The sequence below is a fragment of the Urocitellus parryii genome, chromosome 5 (assembly GCF_045843805.1).
Source record: "Urocitellus parryii isolate mUroPar1 chromosome 5, mUroPar1.hap1, whole genome shotgun sequence".
NCBI lineage: Eukaryota > Metazoa > Chordata > Mammalia > Rodentia > Sciuridae > Urocitellus > Urocitellus parryii.
This window is the reverse complement of record NC_135535.1, coordinates 118,073,089-118,100,685: the sequence shown is the minus strand read 5'-3', so window position 1 is coordinate 118,100,685 and position 27,597 is coordinate 118,073,089. Positions and strand designations below refer to the sequence as shown.

General features: G+C 41.7%; 1 protein-coding gene and 2 pseudogenes across 2 annotated transcripts in view; 1 reads left to right on the top strand and 2 right to left on the bottom strand.

Moving 5' to 3' along the window:
• Positions 1-22,661, bottom strand: part of Slc6a13 (solute carrier family 6 member 13) — a 40,498-nt gene extending 17,837 nt beyond the window's left edge. Inside the window, exons 1-4 of one of the 2 annotated variants that reach the window (XM_026410980.2) lie at positions 22,646-22,661; positions 19,759-19,965; positions 3,285-3,419; positions 420-560 (exon numbers count right to left, since the gene is read on the bottom strand). In XM_026410980.2, the coding sequence (XP_026266765.1) occupies positions 420-560; positions 3,285-3,419; positions 19,759-19,960 (478 nt within the window). In that variant the 5' untranslated portion in view covers positions 19,961-19,965; positions 22,646-22,661. Of the gene's footprint in view, positions 1-419; positions 561-3,284; positions 3,420-11,428; positions 11,442-11,557; positions 11,579-19,758; positions 19,966-22,645 lie in introns of those variants that run through there. The other variant, XM_077798575.1, reaches the window with a different exon arrangement.
• On the top strand, positions 5,925-6,812 carry LOC113198301 (growth arrest-specific protein 7 pseudogene; annotated as a pseudogene).
• Positions 22,662-26,622: 3,961 nt separating the features above from the next.
• Positions 26,623-27,195, bottom strand: LOC113198302 (protein SYS1 homolog pseudogene; annotated as a pseudogene).
• Between the last annotated feature and the right edge of the window lie 402 nt (positions 27,196-27,597).

Below are 27,597 nucleotides of genomic sequence, written 5' to 3'. Positions count from 1 at the left end.
CATTCTACTGTCTTTCCTGTTCCCATCCTCCCTCCTGTCCCTTCATTCCCCTTTGTCTACTCCAGCCCTTGCACTTATTCTTTTTTTTAAAGAGAGAGAGAGAGAGAGAGAGAGAATTTTAATATATATATATATATTTTAGTTTTTTTTTTCTGCAGACACAACATCTTTGTTTGTATGTGGTGCTGAGGATTGAACCGGGGCCGCACGCATGCCAGGCAAATGCGCTACCGCTTGAGCCACATCCCCAGTCCCCTTGCACTTATTCTTGATGTGAGTTTTTCATGAACTAATTGGCTGATTTCTGTGAGTCCTGAGTTAAGACTGGGGATTGGGTTGCCTAGATATTGGGACAATCCCTTTCCTGGTTCATGTAGCAGAGCAAGAGAAAGAAGGGGACTCTCCAGTGGTGACCTTACCTGTATTCCACTCATGGTGGCAGCTTCCCCAGGGGAGGTCGGTGGTGAAGCTGCTGAAGAGGTAGAAGAGGGCCCAGGCCAGGACAATGATATAATAGATGTTAAGGAGGATGACAATCATCTGGGAGGCATAGCCAATACCTGGGGAGTCGGGACTGCAGATTAGGCTGGGGATGGTACCCAGATTCTTCACATATCATCCACCCCTGTTTAGGAAAGTGTTTGCACCCCACTGTCAGTCCCCTAAAGCAAACAGTGTTGGAGTAGAGGCTCCTGATCCAGCTCTCCCACTCTGGCACCAAAAAGTGAAACTTCTGGGCTCCCACAGCCCTCGAGGGCAGACTAGGACCTTTCTCCTGTCTTCTGCTGCAATAGGTATGCTTCCTGTGCACTTTAATTTCATCCTCCATTTTTGTTTGTTTTTGTTTTGTTTTTCTGTATTGAGGATTGAACCCAGGGTATTGAGCATACCAGACAAGTGCTCTATCACTGAGCTACATCCCCAGCCCTTTTTAATTTTCTTTTGAGACAAGCTCTTGCTAAGTTGCCCAGGCTAGCTTGAAACTTGTGATCCTCTTGCCTCAACCTCCTGAGTCACTTAGTTTACAGGCTTGTGCCATCACATTTGGTCAATTTTACCACATTCTCAAAGTTCATGAAGTCAGTTCGTTTTAAAATGTGTAAGATTACCTTCATTCATGATCCTAATAGTTAATGTTCCCCAGAATTAAACTGATATGTTTCTTAAAAATAAAAGCACAAGAGCAGGAACATATGATTTTCATAAGGAGAAATACAAATAGTGAATGAACACTTTTATAATATGTCCGTTCTTTCTAATAATTACATGTGTGTAAAATGAAACACTAATGAGGTATAATCTTACTGCAAGTTTTTACAAATGATGTTAACTCAGTGGTTTCCATACTTGTCTGTATATTAGAATGACCTTAGAATAGTTACAAAATTCCAAAGCCCAGGACAAAGCTCAGACTATTGAAATCACAACCTCTAGAAATGGGGCACAGCCACAGGTATGTTGAAGGGGCTCAGGTGATCCCAGTGTGCAGACAAGTTTGGGAACCGCTGATAGAACTCAGAGTTGTTCAAGATATGGAGAAAGATGCCTACTCACATCTAGTGACACTGTCAGTTATCATTTTCCTAGGACAATTTAATAAATCATATCAAGAAATATCAACCTAAATACCCATTTGATCCAGTTATCCTAATCCTGGGAATTTATCCCATGGAAATAATTCCAAAGTGGGGAACTATCTAAACAAATGTGTGCAGTATAAGAATATAAATTTTATGAGTACTTAAAAATAAGCAAAAAAGCCCCAGAGAACTGTTAATTATGATATACCCACTTGATAGAATTTTATAAATCATTAAGTGATTATTGTGTAAAAAAATGGAAAATAAGAGTCTTGATTGTAGCTCAGTGGTAGAGCACTTGCCTAGCATGTGTGAGGCCCTGGATTCAATTCTCAGCACTGCATATAAATACAAATAAAGGCCCATCAACAACTAAAAACAAATTTAAGAAAAAAACCAGAAGCTGATTTAAAAAAAAATGAAAAATAAAATGAATTGAAGAGAGCATACGTGTGTACATTCCATGTTAATAAATTATAAAATATAGAAAGAGAAAGAAATTTTGAAATAAAGCCACAAAACTGTAAATGAACCAAATGCTTTCAGTAAATTAATGATGAAACAAACTGTGGTATATCCATACCAAGGAATACCACTCAGCAATGAAAAGGAAAGAACTAGTGATGCACAAAACAACCTGGATGATCCAGGATGTGAAGGGTATCATGCTTAGTGTAAAAAAACCACTCACAAAGGTTACATACTGCATCAGCCCATTCATATGACATTCTCAAAATGACAAAATTATAGAGATAGAAAAAAGAATAGGGGAAGCCAGAAGTTAGGGATGGGGTGAGTCTGACCATAAGGGGGTGGCGTAGAGACCACTGTGGTGATAGAACAATGGGTGTTCTGATGGTGGTCACGTAAACCTACACATGTGATAAAATCACACAGACACACACAAAAGAAGTATGGAAAACTGCTGAAATACGAATAAGCTCTGCACCAGATTTTGCTATTATACTGTTCTTATAATAGTACACAGACCCCTCGGTACTATTTTTGTAACTTCCTGTGAATATATATAATCATTTCAAAATAAAAAAGAAAATCCTATACAAAATTTTTAAAACACTTTTTTTTTTTTGGATACCAGGGATTGAACCTAGGGGTTCTTTACCAATGAGTTACATCCCCAGCCCTTTTTATTTTTTATTTTGAAGCAAGATCTCACTAAGTTGCTTAGTGCCTCACTAATTTACTAAGGCTAGCCTCAAACTTGCAATCCTCCTGCCTCAGCCTTCCGAGCAGCTGGAATTATAGGTGTGCACCACCACAGCCAACACAAAACATCCTAAGTTTTAAACTTATTATGTCAAGATGATAGAACTATTACTGAAAGAACTTTTCTCATTTTTCAATGTTTTAAAAATGCTTTAATTAATTAAATGTCTTTTAAAATACAAAATTATGGCTATATATTTAAAAAATAATTATTGTTACATATGTAAAATATACATAACTAAACTAACCTTGTACTCATTTAACCTAAAACCTTTGTCCCGTCTTATCCTTATTTTCCCCTCATCCTCTAATGAACCAGGTGAGCAGCTCAGTATTCAGTCCACAAACCAAAGGTTTAACATGGAGACTTAAAGTCTTATCTTAATCCCAGACCTGCTGCTCTTTACTCAGTCATCCCAAGTATGGTCTATAACCAACTCGAGCAGACACCTGGGCATCAGGCACAGAGTTACTCACCCTCGAAGATGGGGCAGATCTTCCTCCAGGCTGTGATACCTCCCTGGCTTGTGTACTGACCCAGCGCTGTCTCCAAGAGGAAGACAGGAATGCCACAGGTAAAGAGGAAAATGAGGTAGGGGATAAAGAAAGCACCTGTGGGTAGAAAACAGGCTGTTCATGATCTGTCAATATCCTCTTCATGAGTCACATTTGTGTCCTCCCGCTACCAGCCCACACTGCCAGTCAGAATCCTGGGGGTGAGGAGCATGCACACTGCAGGAGAGACATCTGCCTAGATGTCTGCAGATACAACAGGAATCAAGAATGACCAAGTTACCTAGGATCTACAGTGTCCCAGGCCTTTTCATTGTGAGGTTTCAATCTATACCTGTACTCTACCGAACACCAATCGCTCCCTAACATAAGTTGTGACAACAGCAAGGAGTTCATTGAATAATAAATATCCAGGAACATTAGCACAGCTCACAGTCTATAATTCTTTTCAAAAAAAAAAGTATGGCTCTTAATGTCAGGTAGGGACTTTAAGCAGGCTGAATTCAGATTTCCCTTTAGTAATCTTTCTACTTCTGTTTCCATTACCATTAACTAAGACCAACTATGAATGTCAAAAATGCTGGTATTTTTTTTTCCTACCATGGACTTTAATCTACTACCAAAATAAACAGGGAACTTCAAAGGAAAGAGTACCGAGAAGGGAGAATTGCACAGAGAAGGGAACCCTAATATCTTCATAGGGTTCCCTCAATCCCTTAACTCAGTCCTGGTCAGAACATATGTGTGAAGACACTAACTGAGACAAGGGAAAGAATTATCAAAAAGGTTAGAAGTGCAGGGCCAGGAGCAGTGGCGCACGTCTATAATCCCAGTGGTTCAGGAGGCTGAGATAGGAGGACCATGAGCTCAAAGCCAGCTTCAGCAAGGTAGTGAGGACCTAAGAAACTCAGTGAGGATCCTGTCTCTAAATAAAATACAAAAAAAGGGGGGCTGGGGATGTGCCTCGGTGGTTAAGTGTCCCTGGGTTCAATCCTCGTTACAAAAAAAAAAAAAAAAAGTGAAAGTAATGGTGCTCATACGGTACCTCTTCTCCCCAGCCATGCTGAATAATCTCAAGAATCACCTGGTATTAATAGAGTATGCAGAAGACCATGTCCTCATTCATGGGGAATAATCAGCCCTGGACTGAACACAACTCCCAGGCCTACCTAACAGATTAGCAAGATGCAAAAGGATCAAGAGAGGCTTTGCTGCTCACAGAACAGAGCTCAAGAATCTTTGTAGAAATCGTTTTCTATCTAGCAACCTATAAAGCAAAATTTCACCAGGCTTGGAATCCAATTTCTTTGCCTCAGAGCAAAGAAGTAAAAAAATGTTAACTCATAATAAGTAGATAAATCAATCAATTGAACCTTATCCATATTTAAGCAGATATTAGAATTAGCAGATGAGGGCATTTAAAAAGTTATCCTTCCAGATGTGGTGATGTATGCCTGTAATCCCAGCAACTCGGGAGGCTAGGGCAGGAGGATCACAAGTTCAAGGCCAGCCTCAGCAATTTAGTGAGGCCATGAGTAGCTTAGCAAGACCTATCTCAAAAATATAAAGGGCTAGGGATGTCGCTCAGCGGTTAAGCAGCCCTGGGTTTAATCCACACAGTACCAAATAAATACATAAATAATACCATAACTATATTGCATATTTTTTTAAAATATTTATTTTTTAGCTTTAGGTGGACACAATATCTTTATTTTATTTTTATATGGTGCTGAGAATCGAACCCAGTGCCTCACGCATGTCAAGCGAGCATGCTACTACTTGAGCCATATCCCCAGCCCCCTATTGTGTATGTTTTTAAAAGTTAAAGACATGAAAGAGAGGAAGGGAAGTTCCCTCCCTGGGGCCTATTGTCCCTATCCTTCACTGTCTACCAGACTTTAACCATCATCCACGATCCAGGAGCCATCTTGGGACTACAGCATGGCAGAGCCTACAGAAACTGAAACCTGGATTGGCAAGGTACTGGAAACCTTTAGGGGCACTAAAGTCTACAGGGTAGAAACTGCACTGCCTCAGATCCATGGCTAGATGGGAAGACCACAAACAACGTGAAAAAACAAGGGAATAAAGTGCTCCAAATAAACCAAAATGCTCCAATCATAGAATCTGTTGAAAAAACGGTAGAAGAAATATCAGAAAAGGAGTTCAGAATCTACTTAGTAAAACTGCTCCTTAACTTATTAAATGAGTATATAAGGAGTGAAATCAGAGATATGTTTCAGGAAGTGAAAGATCACTTCAATAAAGAGATAGAGATCCTGAAAAGAAATCAAGAAGAAATCCTTGAAATGAAGGGGCTGGGGATATGGCTCAAGCAGTAATGCGCTCGCCTGGCATGTGTGTGGCCCGGGTTCGATCCTCAGCACCACATACAAAGATGTTGTGTCCGCTGAAAACTAAAAAATAAATACTAAAATTCTCTCTCTCTCTCTCTCTCTCTCTCTCTCTCTCTCTCTCTCTTTCTCTCTTTAAAAAAAAATTCAATGGAAAGTATCACCAACAGATGCGGCCACTTGGAAGACAGAACCTCAAGCAATGAAGACAAAAATATATAATCTTGAAAATAAAGTTGACCACACAGAGATGATAAATTGCGTGACATTCCCTCACCCAGACACCATGCCTGAACAGCAACTGCTAAAGCCAACAGAGTGGAGCTACTGTGACTACTTCTGGGCTGATAAGAAGGACCACCAAGGCAACGGCACCGTGGCTGGGTTCGAACTGGTACTCCAAAAGCAACTGAAAGGCAAACAAATGCATAAAGAAATGTCTGAATTCATCCAAGAGAGGACAAAGTTTGAAGAAGAACATGCAAAGAACTTGGCTAAGCTCTCTCAGAATTCCTTGGCTGCACAGGAGGAAGGCTCCCTGGGAGAAGTATGGGCCCAGGTGAAGCAGAGCCTGGCAGGTAAAGCCGAAGGTTATCTCAAGTTCTCTGCCAAGCTTCACAGTGAGATGGAGAAGCCCCTAATGAACTTTCATGAGAACTTCAAGAAAGACATGAAAAAGTATGACCACCATATTGCTGACCCCCACAAGCAACTCGCCAGTCGCTATGTGTCAGTGGAGAAGGCCCAGAACGCCCTCACAGAGCAGCAGAGAGACCTGGAGATGAAGGCTCAGCAGCTGGAGATCAAGCTGAGCAACAAGACAGAGGAGGACTTCAAGAAGGCACGGAGAAGTCCACACAGGCTGGCGTTGACCTCATGCCAGGCCCAGTCCAAGTGGTTTGAAGAGATGGTGACCACCACTTTGAAGCTGGAGCAGCTGGAGGTGGAGAGGGTGGAGATGATCCGGCAACATCTGTGCCAATACACACAGCTGCAGCATGAGACGGACATGTTCAACCAAAGCACAGTTGAGCATGTGGACCAACTGCTTCAAAAAGTAGACCTGGCCAAAGACAGAGAGCTGTGGGTCAGAGAGCACAAAATAGGCAACATTCACCCTGCGGACATGGAGATCTAAACACACTTGTGTGGCCCTCAGGGGTCCTGCCCAGGAGACGGGTTGGGGGTCCCACAGAGAGGAGGGAGTGGCTCCTGCTGGGTGAAGTTGCCCTCCCACCCATTCTCCTGTTCACTGGGGAGAGAGGAAAGAACTAATGATTCCAGAAGGGGATCCCAAATGTTCCCAGGCCAAGAAGACAGACCTGCAACCCTGCCCTTGTCCAAGACTGAAGCCCCCCAAATCCCGAGCCATGCTTGTTGCTCTGAAAACAAACTGAGGCTGGAACTTTGTGGTCCCTGCTGAGTTCCATAGGAGTGGCCATCACACTTGTGCCTCTGGATGCCCAAGGCCCATCCTCCAGCTGGTCCCTTTATCTGTGGGGCTTTGAAAGATCAGGAAAGGGCCATCTCTGCCTCAAAGCCAATATCAGGATCAGAATCATGAATAAAAGGTGTCATCAGCTCAGCCTGCACCTAGTAACCTTTACAGCCCTCTCTCTCTATTTTTCTCATTGCATTCTGGAAGCCCAAATCTAGCTTTTCTTGGCCACTTTTCATCCCTGTGGGTCTTGGGAAGGCCTGTCTTCCCAGACTAACCCTGCCTACAGAGGTCAGGATGGAACGACCTCATTCGACAAATTAATCCCAAATCAGAGCATTGAACCATGGTTCCTATCAGACCAGGCATCATCTCTGAAGTCTCTGGAAATCTCAATCCATCCATTCCTCAGCTGCTTTCTCAAGGCAGTCCCACCCCTACCCTGCCACCCCTGCCCTGTCTCACCAGAGGGATCTTTCCAAAGTTCTCAGCCAGCAAGACTTCATTCAGCTGTGTGCATATACAAAAGCACACAGCTGAATGAATGGAGATGAATCAAAAACCAGATGGGGCCTGTCTACCATGGTATGCTGTCCAACACTGGGCTCCCCTGACCCCCATTCTCCCAGGCTGCCTGCCATGGGCTTAATAGGGCTGGGTCAGTCCCACGTGGGAGACAGGTTAAGGCAAGTCTTTGTCATCCCCCATATGGCTCCATCTGCTCATGCATGATAGGGTTTGGGCTGCTGTCCCTTGTATGGGCATTGCAGACTCTTGTGGCCATAGGAGCTCGCTGCTACCCAGGCGTGTCCTGCCACCTGGGCCTCCAGCTCCTCTGAACTTTCCAGAGCCCTGTGCCAAGCCCCTACTTGGTGCCAGCACCTCTCTTCCCTCTGTCCATCTTCCTTGGAGAAGCCTGAGCCAAGTGTGACCCAGGAAGCTTTTCAGCACTGCCACTGGGTTCAGCCTGTCACTTCCTTTTCCTATTATAACAAACATGATCTCCACCATATCAACCTAGAGAATCAGCCTAAGGGGGCTGAGAGAGGGGGAAAGAAGACACAGTGAGCAAGGAATAGATTCTAGCCAGAAACTCATGCTCTCAGAGTCAGTATTTCTTCATCTCTCCCAATAGCGACTTTGGACTTGACCCTTCCATCTCCCATGGGGTCAGAATTCTACAAGCACAATTCACTGATCTTTCCCTCAGTTTTACATGTTAATAATGGATATTAATATTGAATCATTCTGCATCTCTTCCACTGAATCAGAATTTCTTAGCTGGGCGCAGTTTCACACGCCTGTAAGCTCTGGAGGCTGAGGCCTGAGGATTGCAAGTTCAAAGCCAGCCTCAGCAAAAGCAAGTCACTAAGCAATTAGTGAGACTAAGCTCTGGAGGCTGAGGCCTGAGGATTGCAAGTTCAAAGCCAGCCTCAGCAAAAGCAAGTCACTAAGCAATTAGTGAGACCTAAGCTCTGGAGGCTGAGGCCTGAGGATTGCAAGTTCAAAGCCAGCCTCAGCAAAAGCAAGTCACTAAGCAATTAGTGAGACCCTGTCTCTAAATAAAATACAAAATAGGGTTAAGGATGTGGCTCAGTGAGTTCAACCCCCAGTACCAAAAAAAAAAAAAAAAAAAAAAAAAAGATAATTGACTAGTTCAGCAAAAATAACAACAATGGAATGAGTTTATAACATATGAAAAAATAAAACGTGGGCTGGGGATGTGGCTCAAGCGGTAGCGCGCTCGCCTGGCATGCGTGCGGCCCGGGTTCGATCCTCAGCACCACATACCAACAAAGATGTTGTGTCCGCCGAGAACTAAAAAATAAATATTAAAAATTCTCTCTCTCTCTCTCTCTCTCTCTCTCTCTCTCTCTCTCTCTCCCCCCTCTCTCACTCTCTCTAAAAAAAAAAGACTTTTTAAAAAAATAAATAAATAAAATAAAACGTGTAACAAGAGGTCAAAAGGATAGAAATTTAGTTGTAGTATAAAGTTCTTATATATAAAGTGGTACAATATAACTTGAAGATAAACTGTGATAAGTTAAAGATGTATACTACAAAGTCTAAAGTAATACAACAAAGAATTTTGACTAATAAGCCTAATAATGGAGTATTTTAAAAATCCAATTAATCTAAAAGAAGGCAGGAAAGGAAGAATGAACAAAGAAAGGAAAATAGGAGAAGAACAAAGAAGAATGAATAGGACAAATATAAAATGTGGAAAAGATGATGGATTTAAACCTAATCATATAGATAACTGTATTAAATGTAAATGGCCTAAATATCACAGTTAAAAGAGATCGTTAGATTGATTTTTTTAAAAAAACTAGCAAGACTCAACTATATGGTGCCTAAAAAAATGCACTTCAAATAAGAAAGACATGAAGAGGTTAAAAGTAAAAGGATATAAAAATATTTATCAAGGATGGGGAGATAGCTCAGTTGGCAGAGTGCTTGCCTCGAATGCACAAGTCCCTGGGTTCAATCCCTAGCACCACAAAAACAAACAAACAATAAAAGATTTGTCATGTTAGCTGGATGTGTCGGCTCAAGCCTGTAATCCTAGCAAGTCAGGAGGCTGAAGCAGGAGGATTGCAAGTTCAAGACAGCCTCAGCAACTTAGTAAAACACTGTCTCAAAAAGGGGTGGGAATGTGGCTCAGTGGTAAAGATCCCCTGGGTTAAATCCCCAGTACCCTCCTCCAAAAAAAGAAGATATGTCATGCTAATAATAATCAAAAGAAAGATGGAATGTTTACCTTAATTATCACATGAAGTAATTTCAGAACAAAGAATATTGCCAGGGGTAAAGAAGGTCATCTCGGTAATGACAAAGGAGTCAAATCACCAAGAGGACATCATGTATTAAACTCACATTCTCCTAAAAACAGAACTTTAAAATACATGAAGCAATCACTAATAGAACTGCAAGAAGAAATAATTTACTCATCAAAGTCAAAGATTTTAATATCCTCCTCTCAATAGTTTACATATACAAGAAGACAAAAAATCAATATGAATATAAACGATTTGAAAACCGTATCAACCAAATTGACTTACACAACATTTACAGAACATTCTAGCCAACAACAGTAGAATATAAATTATTTTCAAGTGTACATGAAATACTCACCAAGATAGACCACATCCTACTCCACAAAACAAATTTCAACAAGGTAAAAAGGATTCAAGTCATACAAAGTATGTTCTCTGACTAAATTAGAAATGGATAAGACAGGGACTAGGGCTGTAGCTCAGTGGTAGAGCACCTGCAGAGCATGCATGAGGCACTGGGTTCAATCCTCAGCACATATAAATACAAATCAAATCAAATAAAGGTATAAAAAATATAATAATACTATTTTAAAAAATCAATAAGACAAATACCTCAGAAACTTTCCACGTATTTAGAAATTATGTAACACACTTCTAAATAACACAAGGGTGGAATAAAAAATGAAAAGAGAAATTAGAAAATATTTTGAGTGGGCTAAGTGTGATGGTGCACGCCTGTAAGCCCAGTAGCTCAGGAGGCTGAGGCAGGAGGATTGTAAGTTCAAAGCCAGCCTCAGCAAAAGCGAGGCACTAAGCAATTCAGTGAGATCCTGTCTCTAAATAAAATACAAAATAGGCCTGGGGATGTGGCTCAGTAGTTGAGTGCCCCTGAGTTCAATCCCTGGTTACCACCCCTGGCCCCCCCAAAGAAGAAAGTATCTCAAGTGGAATTAAATAAAACACAACATATCCAAATTTGTAGATGCTGCTAAAGCAGATTTACAGAGAAAATTATAGTTTTAAATGACTATTTCTACAAAAGAAGACAAATTTCAAATCAATTACCTCAGCTTCCACCTTAAGAAGTAAGAAAAATAAAGACAAATGAAACCCAAAATAAGTCAGAGGAAATAGTGAAAATCAATAAAATAGAAAATAATAGAGAAAATCAGTAAATCAAAAGCTGAATCCTTGAAAAAACACAGTTTATAAACTCTGAGATGACATAAATTACCAGTCTGACATGTGAGAGTCGCGTCATCAATACAGATTCTATAGATATTAAAAGGATAATATGAACAACATGCATAAACAACTTTATGCCAATAACTGCAACAATTTAGGTAAAGTAAACAAATTCCTTGAAAAACACAAACTACCAAAGCTCACTCAATAAGAAACAACCTCAGTCTGAATTGCTGTATAACAATTAAAGAAATTGATTTTGTTGGGGGAGGGAGTAAAAAACATGAAGGCAACTGTAGGCCCAAATGACTTCACTGTTGAATTTTCCAAACAAAGAAATAATTCCAATTCTACAAAAACTGTTAAGCTGTTTTAGAACATTGGGGAAGCAGGAAGGAAAGCTTTCCAGCTCATTCTATGAAGCCAACATTATTATAGATAACCAAAGCAGACTGAGACAGTAAAGGAAAAGAAAATAAAGACCAATATATTTTGTGAACATAGAACCAAAATTTTTACATCTAATATTAGCAAATCAAATCTTAAAAAGTATGTAAAAAGGACAATATATTACATAATGGAGTTTATCAGAGGAAAATAAGATAGGTTTAAAATTTTTAAAAAATTTATGTAGGCCTGGGGTGTAGCTCAGTAATGAAGTGTTTGCCTAGTATGGTCCAATCCCCAACACCACAAAAAAACAAATCAATGTAACTTTTCATATTAACAAATTAAAAAGAAAGAATCATATGATCATTATATAGATGAAGAAAAAGTATTTGATTGAATACAACAGTCATTCCTGATTTAAAAAAAAAAAAACTCTCAGCAAATGAATAAAAGAGAATTCCCTTCAACAATAGCATGCTTAATATTGAAAAACTGCTAAGACAGAAAAAGACAAGGGTGTCTTTTTCATTTGTACTAGGGATTAAACCCAGGAGTGCTTTACATCTGAGCCACATCCCCAGCCCTTTTTATTTTGTATTTGGAGACAGGCTTTTACTAAGTTGTTGAGGCTGGTCTTGAACTTGTGATTCTCCTGCCTCTGCCTTGAATCACTGGGATTGCATATGTACGCCAACACACCCAGAAAGGGTGTCTATTTTTACCACTTCTATTCAACACTGTGCCAAAGAATTTAGTCAGGGAAATAAGACAAGATAAAGAACTAAAAGCTATTCAGATTGAAAAAGAAAAAATAAAACTGCTTTATTTGTAGATGACATGATATTACAGGCTGAAAATCCTCTGGAATGTGAAAAAATAAACCTACTAATTCGCCAATAAGTGAATTCAGTAAGGTTGCAGGATTACAAGATCAGAATACAAAAATCAATTGTACTCTTATATATTAGAAAAAAAATCACAGGTTCAGAAATAACACATTCACAACAGCATTAAAAATATGAAAAATTTAATAAATCTGACAAAAGTCATAAAAGATGTGTGCAGTCACAACTACAAAACATTGCTAAGAAAAATTAAAGACCTAAATAAATGGAGTGACATATCACGTTCATGGTTCAGAAGAGTCGATTATTATCATTAACATGTCATTTCTTCCTAAATTGATCTATATCATAATCTGAGTGGGCTTTCTGATAGAAATTGACAAAACAATTCTAAAATTCTAGCCAAACAACTTTGAAAAAGAAGAAATTATAGTCTTAATTCAACTTTAGTATTTATATGATTATAAAGCTTCAGAAATTAAGATGATATGTTACTGGTATTAAACAAAGAGATAAATGGCACAAAAGAGAGCTCAACCTCAGGCTCACACATATAGAGACAATTTATTTTTCACAAAGACATAAAGGAATTCAATGGGAAGAGGATAACCTTTTCAACAAATGGTGCAGGGACAAGCAAACATCCATATACCAAAACAAAACTTCAATCCACAGCTTCACTGTACTACAGAAATCAATTCAAAATAAATCACAGACCAGAATGTAAAACCTTAAACTGTAAAACTTTTAGAATGAAATATAAGTTGGACAAAGATTTTTTTTTTAACATGACACCAAAAGTAGTTCATAAAAGAACAAGTGATAAAATGGACCTCATGAAAACTTAGAAGAACTGCTCTTCAAAAGACTATCAAGAAAAGGAAAAATTTGGCCCAAGTGTGGTGGCACATGCCTGTAATCCCAGCTGAGACAGGAGGATCACGAGTTCAAAGCCAGCCTCAGCAACGTAATGAGGCCCTAAGCAACTCAGGGAGACGCTGTCTTTAAATAAAAAACAATAAAGGGCTGGGGATGTGACTCAGTGGCTAAAGGCCCCTGGACTCACTCCCCAGTACCTAAATAAATAAATAACACACGACTCAGAATGAGTAAAAGTATTTGCAAAGGATATATTTGATAAAAGGCTGTGCCTCAAATATATAAAGAAGTCTCAAAAGCAAGGGATGGACTACTGTCACAAAGAAACTATGGATGAATCTCAAAATGATTATGCTGAGCAAGAGAAACCAAATAAAGAAACGTACACAGTTAATGATTACATTTATACAAAATTCCAAGCAAAACAAACTAATGTGTGATGATAGAAAACAAATCAGTGGTTGCATTGGGATGCCATCGCAGTGGGTGGTGGTGGGAGGAAGGGGTTAGAAAGAGATAGAAAAAAACTTCTGAGGGTGATGGATATGTTCATTATTTTTATTGTGGCCGTGGTTCTATGAGCACATATGTACGTCAAAATTTAACAAATTATACACTTTAAATATATTTTATATATTTATAGTTTAGATTAAGTTAAAGGGAAACAGACTTCTCAAATTCTTCATCTTCTAAGTCTCCTTCCAAATCTCTAGTTTGTAGTCTACACATCCATGATTCAGATACCCAGGGGGCACTTGATTACTTTACTGGGCAAAGAAATAAAGGTTGTAAACACTTCATCCTAATAAGTCCATATATCAATCTAAGATGTATTGGATAAGAGGGAGAAATTAGGGAAGACAGAACCCAGTAGCTGATATGAACATATTCACTGAGAGACCTAATCCCTCCAGAAAGACTTATCAGCTCATCTCAAGCCCTTGCTCACATCTCTGCTTGCTGCTCTTTCCCAATAAACCAAGACCTGGTCCCATGGTCAGCCCCGCTCCCCTCCTCCTCTGCCTCATTCAGCATCAGGGCAGCCTGCCACAAGGAACAGAGTCCACACCTGCTAGGAAGAGCTATTGGCTCTAGAAGTATAGAAGGGACCAGGGGCGGGATGGAGCCTAAGAGGGATCCACGTGCAGACCAGGGAGCCCTGAAGCGCATTTTGCATCTTTCATTCCCTCAGGTTTCACCATCAAAAGACGTAGTTAGTCCTGGAGATGGCAAATGGAGTTCACTTTACCTGTACTCTCTTATCACCAAGCTAATCTCATCAAAATTCTAAAATGTGCTGGCTTTTCCCCCCCCATGAGATAGGACAGACCACATTCCCATCCTAGGAAGGAATTGTTCAGCTGGCTACCCTTCTCAAAAGGAGTATCACTGCAATGTCCTAGGTACTTTTTAAACATAAAACTGATATCCTACATGAGCAACAAAACAGCGAGCCTACTTGAATGTTTATGTGCTATAATCAACATTAGCCTGACCAATAGTGGTCACTGAATAATCCACTAAAAATGGTAACAATTGTCAAGTACTGCTAAAATATTAATTATTGCTTCTCTAAGAAGAAAAGTCTCCCTTCTCGGAGCCTACATCCTGGGAACAAATTTTTACTCCTCACACTTGAGATAGAGCCCTAATATCCAGAGTATACAAAGAACTCAAAAAATTAGACAATAAGATAACAAATAACCCAATCAACAAATGGGCCAAGGACCTGAACAGACACTTCTCAGAGGAGGATATACAATCAATCAACAAGTACATGGAAAAATGCTCACCATCTCTAGCAGTCAGAGAAATGCAAATCAAAACCACCCTAAGATACCATCTCACTCCAGTAAGATTGGCAGCCACTATGAAGTCAAACAACAAGAAGTGCGGGCAAGGATGTGGAGAAAAGGGTAAACTTGTACATTGCTGGTGGGACTGCAAATTGGTGCGGCCAATTTGGAAAGCAGTATGGAGATTCCTGGGAAAGCTGGGAATGGAACCACCATTTGACCCTGCTATTGCCCTTCTCGAACTATTCCCTGAAGACCTTAAAAGAGCATGCTACAGGGATACTGCCACATCGATATTCATAGCAGCACAATTCACAATAGCTAGACTGTGGAACCAACCCAGATGCCCTTCAATAGATGAATGGATAAAAAAAAAAATGTGGCATTTATACACCATGGAATATTACGCAGCACTAAAAAAATGACAAAATCATGGAATTTGCAGGGAAATGGATGGCACTAGAGCAGATTATGCTTAGTGAAGCTAGCCAAGCCCTAAAAAACAAATACCAAATGTCTTCTTTGATATAATGAGAGCAACTATGAACAGAGCAGGGAGGAAGAGCAGGAAGAAAAGATTAACATTAAACAGAGACATGAGATGGGAGGGAAAGGGAGAGAAAAGGGAAATTGCATGGAAATGAAGGGAGACCCTCATTGCTATACAAAATTACATATAAGAGGTTGTGAAGGGAATGGGAAAATAAACAAGGAGAGAAATGAATTACAGTAGATGGGGTAGAGAGAGAAGATGTGAGGGAAGGGGAGGGGGGATAGTAGAGGATAGGAAAGGTAGCAGAATACAACAGTTACTAATATGGCATTATGTAAAATTGTGGATGTGTAACCAACGTGATTCTGCAATCTGCATTTGGGGTAAAATTGGGAGTTCGTAACCCACTTCAATCTAATGTATGAAATATGATATGTCAAGAGCTTTGTAATGTTGTGAACAACCAATAAAAAAAATGTATTCATAAAAAAAAGAAAAAAGAAAAGTCTCCCTTCTCTTTATTCTTTGGTATCTATAAACAGCATCAAGGCTAATGGTTTTCACTTAGTCCTCTTTACATTGCTGCCCCTATTCATCTTCTCCTCTATTTCTTTATAGTCTAGAGCTAAGATTCATTTTATTACTGCCCTTCCCCTATGTCTATTTCTGAGAAGTCTAGCTGTCACTCATTCTGCTGCGGCCTCACATGGCCAGGTCATGGCCCCAGGTATTCTGCTGAAGAGGTCCCAGCTAAAGGCCAAAGGCTGACAATGGCCAGCAAGGCCCTACCTGGTGTGCACCCCACACCCTACTTACTTCCCAATGGCACCTCCTATTCACTCCTCCTGCTCCAGGCTCCCTGGCCTCTTTAGGGCTTCTCAAACAAGATCATCAACCTCTTGTTTAAGACCATTAAACCTTTATTTTCCTTTGTCTGAAAATTTTCACCCCCTGCATCCTAAGGCCAACTCTCTCACTCCTGGCCAGGCTTTGCCCAGACACTCTCAATGAAGCTTCCCCACCCACAGCCAAGCTTTTTAAAATTTCCACCACCCACACCCACACTTCTGATCCCTTTTATCTCACTCTTTTTGTTCTTTTCCCATAGCACTCTTTGACTTCTGATATAATGTCTATTTTACTTGTTTACTTTGCTTATTGTTTATTTCCTGTCTCCCTCCTCTATTATGTAAGCCCCAAGGGCTGGGCCTGGGTCTGTTGTTTATAGATGTATCCCCTAGAACAATTCCTGCCTCAGGGAATATTTGTTGTTTAATGACTGTGAAAGGCTTGGTTAGTTTTGTGCTGATCCAAGTGACAGACTGAAGACCTCAGAAAGCCTTTAGGGCCAGGCAGGCGTGTGGGGGTAAATGGGCCACAGGTCCTGGACTCTGTTTACCTAGGAGATGACTGAGGTGGGCATCGCTACAACCCTGTCCCTGAAAATCCTCCTGGTTGCTTTTTGTCTGAGATGGGCTTCATTATAGTACTCTCTCAGTCTCCCCATTTTTCAGCTATACTTTTCAACTGTTCACCCATTCTTTTCTCTCTCTTGCCTCAGCTTCTTCCCTGCTCTGGAACTCATTTCAAATTAGATCTACCAAATGTTAAAGCTGCAAGAAACCAAAGAAGACATCACTTCTATGTTTAGTGTGGAGCTAAAACTTGCTTGGGGGGACTTTTTCATCCCTGACCTTCTCACGGAACAAATACTATTACTAATAAAGTTCCTCCAAGTACAAAAGTGGTCGTGTGAATCTGTTAGTTCAAGATCTCAGAAGCAGGCTGATAGGATACATTAGCTGGGCTTGGTACATCCATGGAATATCCCAGCATCTTTCTCCAGGACTTGCTCAGAACATCCCTGTCATTCCCCTGAACCCAAGCCACAATCTAGGAACCATGAATTTAAATAAAATCACTAAACCAGGAGTAAAGGGGTCAAACCAATCTGATGGTGTCCATTCTCTGAACACTCCTTCCCCAAATCAGCAGCAAAAGATTCTTTCAGGAAGAGGCCTTAGTCTCTTCTTTGACAAAAAGATGACATGTTGAAGTGCTTGGGTCCATCCTCTGTGGAAGATTGTTTTCCTTGGGAGATGAGGGGAGTTAATTGGTGACTAAAAGGAACATAAAAAAATCAGAAAAATAGGCAGGTGTAATTTCCTTTAATGACCATACATATTTTGATCAATCTTTGGCAAAGGAAACTTTTCATTAATTCACCCAATGGCCCTGGATGACTCATGCCCTTCTGAGCAAACTTGGGCATTAGCCTGTAGCTCCAAAGTCCTCCTAACACTCCTCTCCAGTTGCTGTCATCCATCAGCAAATAGAGAGGAGGTGTGCTAAGACCTCATGCTGGATCAGGGGATAAAATTGTGAGAGGTTGCCTAAGGGTTAAATAAAGAACTTGACTAATCTGAGGACCCCTAAAAATGTCTCAACTCTCTGTTGGGATCAGTGTGTGGAAGACAGGCTCTGTTCATGGAAGGAAGAAGCCTCCAGCAGCCACCCTACTGCCTGCCTCCACCTCCCCACACAGGCACCCACATGAGAAACCAAGGGCCATAGGTAATCTTTTCTTCCCGAGCCTGAATTTCAATACAAGACAGAGCCAGCGTATTCTCAGGTCCACACAAACTTTCCATGAAACCCTTTTGCAGAACTTGGACCCAAAAGTTTCCAGACAAATGAAGCCGCTCCTGTCACTGCTCCCTTTTACTGCCCCTTCTTCAGCTTAGTGGTTTTGCTTTAAACCTGTACATCACTATTTCCCATCTCTTCATGCCATTTCTACTAATTCCCGGGCCAATCCTTACCCAATTCCAGAGAGGCTTGGGGAAAGCTGCTCACCTCCTAATCTTTCTGCCACATGAGGCGCTAAGCTGGTTATTAAGTTCCAGATACCGAGTCCCAGTGCCCAGCTTGGTCACCAACTTCTGTGTATGCCCTGGGCCAACCTCATCCTTCCACTAAACTCTCTAAAGGGAAGGTACTCTGGCCCAAATTCCTCAACAAACATGGGGAGTGTCCAAGGCTACAGAAGAAGTTGGAAGACCTCCCTCCTTCCCTCACAATGCAGACTGAACAAAGTCCTGTGATTTCAGGCCACTGGCCAGAAATTCCTGTGGAGAAAGGACATTTTAGCTCATTCCCACCACTCTGGAAAAATACAAGTTAACTTTCAATCCCAGGGTGAATCCCCAATTGCCACAAACCTGGGAATAAGACTAGGGATCCAGAACATATCTCTTGTGTTCTCCCTCAGACCTTCCACCTCCACTCTGGAGTGGTGCTTTCTTTCTCTAAAATCACTGGGACCATCAAGCTTGATGGGTTTGGAGGCCCCTCCTCCCCTGAGAAAGGGTAGGTGTTTCGGTACCGTACCCTTTAATCCTTGTGGCCTGTGAAATGCCCGCTCCTCTAGGCTGCAGCCCCTCTATAAAACCAGATCCAGAATTCCCAACCCCTTCCTGTCAGGTTTACACACCAACTAACCCACACTGATTATCCAAAACTCCAAAACTCTTACATACCTGGGAAATCCCTCTGGGGCTTCCCACAGGAATGAGGTGGGATTCCCTGAAAGTTAGCAGTCACAGAATGACCTCCACTGCTGTGGGGATGGCAGAGCTACTCCAAGAGGATGCAATGGAAGTCAGTGAAGATCCAACACACACACACACACACACACACACACACATACACGTTTGTAGTGAGAAAATTTTTAAAAAGCCTCTCAGGTCAAAGGTTATGTACTAGTGGCAGTTGGGCTTCAGGAATATTATGATACCAGCTGAGTAAGGGGAAGAGACAAGGCCAAGACTGAGGAATCTCAAGACCACAGGTCAGTTTGGTATCGACATCACCATCAAGGTAGCTACTATTTATTAAGCACTTTACATACATTAATTCTAGTCCTTACAATAACCTTGAAAAGCAGGTATTTACTGTAGCAGCCATTTGAGGTTCTGAGAGCTGAAGCAATTGCCCAAGATCACACAGAGAGTAAGTAACACAGCCAGAATCCAAACCCTGATCCATCTGGTTCCAAGCCTGTCTTCATACTTCTGTGAGGCCAGGCTATAATAAAAGGGCCCTAGAACATTCACATAACTTTTCTAGGTCTGTTTCCTGCAGAGTGTCCTCAATGACCTCTCAGGGTCCTTCCAATTCCAGCATTCTATGCCTCTATGGGACTCCCCAGAGGGGCAGGGAATGCAGGAAATGGAATCATCCTCCTTCTGGGAGTGGGAGGGGTGGTGCAGTGGCTCTCACCTCCCCCATTTTTGTAGCAGAGATAGGGAAACCTCCAGACGTTGCCTAAGCCAACGATCTCCCCAGCCACTGACAGCACAAACTCCATCTTGTTGTTCCAGTGCCCTCGCTCCAGGGTGCCATCTTCCTCCGCTTTTTCCATGACTGGATACACAGGTTTTGTCTCTCCATTACTGGTTGTGCCTGAGACCTTGCTATCCATCCCACCTGGAAAACAAGTGGGTGCTCTGTTACCGTTGGGAACCCCAAAAGGAAAGCCTCCTCTCTGCACCAGAAAATGTCCAAGAGCATAAATTGGAAGTAGACCCATGTCCTCCTTAGCATCTCTCATTGGTAGAACTGGGTAACAGCTCCTGAGATATTATATTCCTTTCCCATTTTAGCAAACAAGCACTGATACTGAAGGAGAGCTTCTTCTTCCCCCACACAGGCTCTCTCAGGTTTAGGCTTTGGAGCACAGAAGGAATCATAGCCTCTGGATATTTCAGTTCTCCCCACCACCTACCCTTGGCCTCAGCTGGATCAGCTTGTGCTTCAGTTTTTTTACTCTATATTCTGAGAACTATTGAAAAGATGAGATTTTACATACTCTCAAAGCCACTGATTTGTGACTGTGGGAAAAAGATTTGGTATTATGTTTATTTTCTGTAACAGCAAAAAAATTATAAAGTATGTAAATGTTCAAAAATGGGCAGATGGGTTAATAAATCGATAGATATATACAACAAACTATAGTTATTAAGGACTTTGCTGCAAAAAAAGAATATTGAACCAAAGTGGTATTTATACTATATGAAGTAAAAACAGTATATATAATGTAATTATTTTTGACAAATATTTTATAAAGTATTTACATGAATTGAAAGATTAGGATATACACAAAAATGTTTGTCTCTTAGGGGCTGGATTATAGTAATATTTTGCTTATATTTTATACTTTCATCAAATAATATGTTTTATTGAGTGAGACCAGTGACTGTGAATAAGATAAGCTGAGCTATCTAGGTACCGATTCCTCCGTTTCTCTCTGAAAGATAAACTAAGGACTTATTTTTGTTTTGTTATCATGATGACAAATGTAGGAATCTGTTACAGTAGAGAAGACAGCAAAAATGAATAAAGAGTCATAGTTCTAAGTTTACACTGCCCCAAATGCTCTAGATTGCTATTGGGATCAAGGATAAGCTTGGATATGACTCACTTTATTGAGCAATTACTATGGATTAGGCACTTTACCTATTTCTCGGGGTAGCAGGCTATAATTGAAAGGTCATAGAGCCTGGGGAGCCTGGTTTCAACCTTTAGTTTTTAGTCTCATACCACTGCCTGGCTTCAGAAAAGTTCATTAATAACTCAGCCTTAGTCTACTCATCTGTGAAAGTGGGAATGATGTGACATGCATAGTTGTAAGGATTAAATAAGGATGCTTTTCACTGAATAGTAATTTCATTCAACAACCTGAGATGTAAGCATTATTACTGCCACTTTATAAATAAGGAAGCTGCTCAGAGAAGTTAAATGTGCCAAGCACAGTGGCGCACACCTGTAATCCCAGCAACTCGGTAGGCTGAGGAAGGAGAATGGCAAGTTCAAAGCCAGTCTCAGCAACTTAGCAAGGCCCTGAACAACTTAGGAAGATCTCAAAATAAAAAATAAAAAGGGATGGGGATGTGGCTCAATGGTTAAGCACCCCTGGGTTCAATCCCTAGTAGAGAGAGAGAGAGAGAGGAAGGGAGGGAGAATAAAGTGACTGTTGCCACATAGCTAGCCAATTGCACAGCTAAGACTTGAACCCACTCTGTCCCTCCCGCTTTTCCAATTACATCTCTTGAATTACACTGGCTGCCTAGGTTTATCAGCATGTCTGATGTGTCTTCTAATTACTTCCCGACCCTGATTTGATACATTGGCCCCTTCAGTAGAGAAGTGGACAGGTGGACTTTTTCATAAGCCTCAAAAAAGGGTTCCTGATAACAGAACTTTCTCAGCAGGAGCTCCTTCAGGCCACAGTTCTGCTCAGCCTTTTCCTCCCCAGTTGAGCTACCCAAGGGATCCAAAATGTCAGTGAGGAAGTCAGGGAACACAACATACCTTTGCTCATTTGATAAATTAGGAATGGGCTTCAAGATTATTTGTGGGCTAAGAAGGAGAAATTCCAGCCAACTGTCCCTAAGAGAGTTCCTCAGTCCTTTTGAGATAGTTGACAAAAGCCTTGTGCTGATTCTGGGCCTCCCTGACAGATGTCTTCCAGTGATAGAAAGCCATCTCCCTTTACCTCTTCACCTTCCCAGGCCCTAGGAGAAACAGTAGTCCCTTCCCCTGGCCTCAGTATAGTTTTCCTCAGGGGTAGCATGCTACAGTTGAAAGGACATGAGCATAGAATCAGAGGAGCCTGGTTTCAACTCTTAGTTTTTTCTCACACCACTGCCTGGCTTCAGAGAAGTTAATGAATAACTCAGCCTTAGTCTGCTCATCTGCAGAAGTGGGAATGATGTGACCTATGTAGGTATAAGGATTAAATCAGGCTCTCTCTTTTTAAAAAAAATTTTAGTTTCTCTCAATTCTGTTGAAGAGTTGATCATTTTCCCATTTTACAAAGAATTAAACCTTCATTTCCTGGGAATTGAACCCACATGTATTTCCTCTCATTCTAGTATTCTTTTTCTCCAACTCACATTATCCCTTTTAAGTTATCAGCCATGCGGGTTTTAGAAAATCAAGAAAATAGCATTCAGTCTTTGCATATGCACACCTAAGTGTCAGAAACATTTTCTAGAAGATCAAAAAGCCCTTTGATCATAGTTTCTATGGATCCCACCAACCTGCAGTCTGAGACCCAGAAACAGAAAAAAAAAAAAAAAAAAAAGAAGAAGAAAATATTCCGAACCTTAGTGAAGTTTCTGCCAGAAGTCCAGTCAGGGGAGAAGAATTATCTAGAGGGAAGGGGAAGGTGCTGGCTATTTAAAGTGTGGCTGGAGAATGCCTCTGTGGCACTTGTAATCCTAAACTTGGCCCAGCCCACATTCCGCCCTCCTGCCTCCTGCCCTCCTGTTCTCCCCTCCCCTAGGCCACCAGACAATCCACACATGAGTGATTTCACAGCCTGGGGACTGTGTGCACACCCTGGCAGGTCAAGCCAGTTGCTTGTGAGCTTATCACACATCATGTCTCTTCCCCGTAGCTCACATGCCCTCCCCTTTTAGTGACTTCGGAATCTCTCTAGAGGGATCTGGCCTTCCGCGCTCCTCCCCAACTCAAGAATAGGTCCTTTTTTTTGGCCAGGTACAGCACAGATTGATTTAAAAGTACATTTATCTTACCATTTTGCACCTAACAATCTGGAATGGTGAATGATTTAGAAAAAAGATACACCAACTATAGAACTCTGAAAAGTCACAAAAACTTCCCAAACACACACACACACACACACACACACATACACACACACACACACACACATGCATACACACACACATTTAAATACATACAGAAAAAGTCGGAAAAAATTCACTCAATGGTTAATAGTAGTTATATTCAGAGTAAGATTGGGATTAAGAGATGACAATAATGCTAGTATATTGTGTGAATTTTTACATAGTGTACTAGAATTTTTTTTTTCTTTTTGATACTTGGAATTGAACCCAGGGGTGCTCAACCACTGAGCCACATCCCCAGACCTTTTTATTTTGCTTAAAGACAGGGTCTCTTCATCAACTAAGTTGATGAAGCTGGCTTTGAACTCAGGTCCTCCTGCCTCAGCTTCCTACCTGGCAATATATATACTAGAATTCTTTTTGTTTTTTCCTGTGGTGCTGGGGATCAAACCCAGGGCTTTGTGCATGCAAGGCAAGCACTCTACCAACAGAGAGCTATATCCCCAGCCCACTAGAATTCTTTTTTTTTTTTTAAGTTTTTTTTTTTTTGTACTTGTAGATGGACAGCATGCCTTTATTTGTTTATTTTTTATGTGATACTAAGGATCAAACCCTTACTCATGCTAGGCAAGCACTCTGCCCCTGGGCTACAGCCCCAGCCCCTATATGCTAGAATTTTTTTTTTAATGTTTTTGAAAAATAGGGCTGGAGCTGGGGCTCAGTGGCAGAGTACTTGCCTGTCATGTGTGAGGCACTGGCTTCGATCCTCAGCAGAACCAAATAAATAAATAAACAAACAAACAAATAAATAAAATGTATTCTGTCCATCTACACCAACAAATTTTTTTTAATATTTAAAAACAAACAAACAAACACAGAAAAGGAAGTGCCAAGATTTAAAACCAAAGCAAAATCCTGTCCCAAAAGGAGTTGGTGGCAAGCATAAGGTAGACAGAGCTAACCACAGGAACTTCAGTTTTAGGCAGGAATGGCCCAAGGAAGCCACCATAGAGAGTGAGCATCATTCTCTAGGCATGGGGCTGAACTTTGGTTGGGAAACTGCTTAGGCTTCCACACCAGCCAAGTACAGGGCCTGAGAGCTGATTCTATCACTTTGTAAGTCAGGGTCTTAAGCAAGGTACCCAACTTCCTTTTTGTTTTGTTTTGTTTTTATTATGGGGTATCCAACTTCTCTTTTTTTTTTCCTCATCTATAAAATGGGGAGTATATTCCTTATCTTGAAAAATTGTGTGACATTTCAGGAAATAATGAGTATTAGCAAGTTGCTAAGCAGTAGCCATTATTGATGCTTGAGGAATTATTGAGCAGAAAATGCTTCTTGAAGCCAATGGAATAGCGAGACCTCTGAGCAAAACAGGGATCTGGTCAGACTGTTAGGATGAGGGATCGCAGTGGATGACTGCACGAGGTCATAGAAATACGACTGCCATGACAGACAGCAGTGAAAAGGAAGCAAAATCAGAGGCTCTAAGGGTCTTTCTAGGTTGCTGAGGCTGGCTTTGAACTTGCAATCCTCCTGCTTCAGCCTCTCAAAGTGCTGGGATTATAAACGAGTGCCACCACGCCCAGCTGGTTCTTGATTACTGACTCATCTATAGGGTATGGGATGGGCAGGGAAGCAGGCCAGGATAATTCCTTCATTGGAGCTTCAATGCAGCTTAATATAATCTTATGTTTTAGCTGTCCCTTTTCTCTTCCCTTCCCTTTCCACCTATCTCTCTGATTAATTGTATAAAGCAAAAGACCAAAAGAGTTCTTTAAGAAGGGCTGTAAACTCAAGATGAAAAAGCTTACCTTTATAACAATGCTATTGACTTCTGTTTTTACTTATCATCGAGTGGTAGTTACTAATTGCCTACTAATTGAACTCTTCAGCATTATAAACTTGGAGTTCACTTAGGACTCAAATTCACTACTTTAAGACGCCAGAATACCATACAGCCTTGGGCAATGTTACTCAGCCCTCTGTGTTGGCAGTGTGCAAGTGATTGGAACTTTCAGGAAAGACTCCCAGTAATCAAGTTATCATCAGAGTTATCTGGAGTTGGTCTTGAGTTACTGTCCTATCTTTTGGTGTTTATGTAACTTCTGCTTTATTACTATTTTGATTGTTATTTTGTTTCTTTCCAAATTTTTGTTACCCATAATTTCTTCTTTTGCTCTATGGAGTGAAATGAATATGATAGATATTTTTCCCTGCTTAGGTTAACAAAAATGAAAGAATAAAGAAGAAATAGTTTGAGAACCATTGGTAGATAGGTGTTGGTGGCAGACCCTCACCACTGCCTGGCTGGGGTTCAGCACATATCAGTCAGGATAAGCCTTGCATTTATCTCATGTTTCTATCATCCTCTGGTCTCCTGGGTATAAGGTCAAGAAATATGGCAATAGATAATACCAGAATCAGTATTCAAGAGTTCTTACACAAGAGGCTGCATCCCAGGGGCTCAGGGACTGAGGCAGGAGGATCCCAAGTTCAAACAGCAACAGTAACTAGGTGAGACTCCAAGCAATTTAGTGAGACCCTGTCTCAAAATAAAAAATAGAGCTGGGATGTGACTCAGTAGTACACTCCCCCAAATTTATTTTTTTTCCATGGAAAATACTGTATTTCTGTACACAGGAAGGAGAACTGCAAGCCCCTCACAGGAAATTCTACCCCAAAGAAAAATCTTAGCAGCAAATTTTTATCTGCCTCAGCACTATCAGCATAGCCTGGGCTGGAAAGTTGGGCTTCCTAAAGCTGGGCACCCACCATGCCCTTCCCACCAGAGAATTCCAAATAATAAAGGAAAAAGGAACTCTTGCCAGTACGGAGATCCAGTAGGAGCTTGGGAACCTGGTCATTCCTAGAGAGCAGGAAGTAACCCCAATATGAGGGTTAGACTGGAAGTGATGATGGGATTCTTCTCTGGGTCCTATGACCTGCTTTGAGGAAGGCTGGCATCAGGGTGGGGACCCAGGAGTGGGAACTTGAAGGAAATTAATCATGGGTTCTTGGGTGCACACATGTATGTGTATAACAGGGCACAGGCTTTGCATTCTCCTTGCGCTTGATGTCTGCGTCTGCGGCCCTCTCCCTGACAGTAGCATAGTACTTTGCACTAGATCCGTTTCTGTGGCTATGGCTCCAGAAATCTGTTGCTCTAAAAAGAATCACTGTAGTTCCGCAACATGGCAAAGGTAATAGCTGTCCAGGAGTAAGACAGATGACTGAGTGGTTTGTTCCAATCAGATATCCTTGATTTTTTTTTCTTTTTTAAAACAATAGGCTGGTGACAGGTGTGATGGCTCAAGAGTGACATGGTTTCAAATCTGATATGACCCTCAAAGAGGTCCCCTTCCTGACCTCCCAGATACCAAGGCTTCAGCAGACAGAGGCCATTCTTGCAGTTGTGATCCTGACTGCTACCTGCCTTCTTGACGGGACCTCACTATCTCTCCACCAACAGAGACTTCATATTTCCAGGGTTCCTCTCAGACCTGGGCTGGACCTCATCCAGAAAGTCTGACTAGCCCAAGTTGGGGAGCCCAAGTGCCAGTAGAGTGTCCAAAGGGCCCAATTCTAGACATTGGATTTAGGGGCTGAGTTGAGGGGGATCTCCTTGAGCTCTGTCCGCATGCACAGGTACTCCCCGATGACAGCCATGAGTGCAATGCACACGGCTTGGACCAGCCACCAGGTCAGCGCCGAGGGGAAACGGGAGCTGTAGAACCAGCAGCCCAGGAGGTGAAAGAAATGGACAGTGACAGTGAAATCCAGACACTGCTTCCCTCGCCGGATGAAGTACAGCAAGCCCAGGGCACAGGTGAGAGCGTTGAGGATGAAGGACACCATGGACAGCCGGCCTGGAGGGGTAGAAAAGCCCAGGATCTCGGCGTCGAACATCTGGTCCAGCGAGGGGCTGCTTCGCACTAGCGTGTCCACCAGTGCCAGCCACAGGCCCAGCGAGCCGTAATAGACAGTCTGCATGAGGAAGACCTGCGACAGGATCAGCAACGGGTCCCACACGTAGCTGCGGAACTGGCCCGCCATGCCGGCCCTCCGGCCAGGCTGCCATGGGCCCCGAGCCGCCCCGCCACTCAAGGATGAAGCATCCGCGCGTGGCGTGGCCTCATCCACCGGTTCCCCAAACCCGACTGACTGACAGAACCATGGAGGAGAGGCCCTTCGGCCTAGAGAGGCAAAGATCCAGTGACCCGAAGGGCTGTAGATGCTGCGTGGGAAGGCAATACCCCTGAATTTAATCCTTGGTACCAAGAGAGAGAGAGAGAGAGAGAGAGAGAGAGAGAGAGAGAGAGAGAGAGACTGCCATCAGAGATTGATGTTGAGGATGACTGAAGGCTGTACTTCCCTAAACATGGCTTACATGACAGATGTCATTCGTGCTTCTTGTGGGTCAGGAGCAACAACAACCAGGCTTGAACTGGAAAGAAGTTTTGA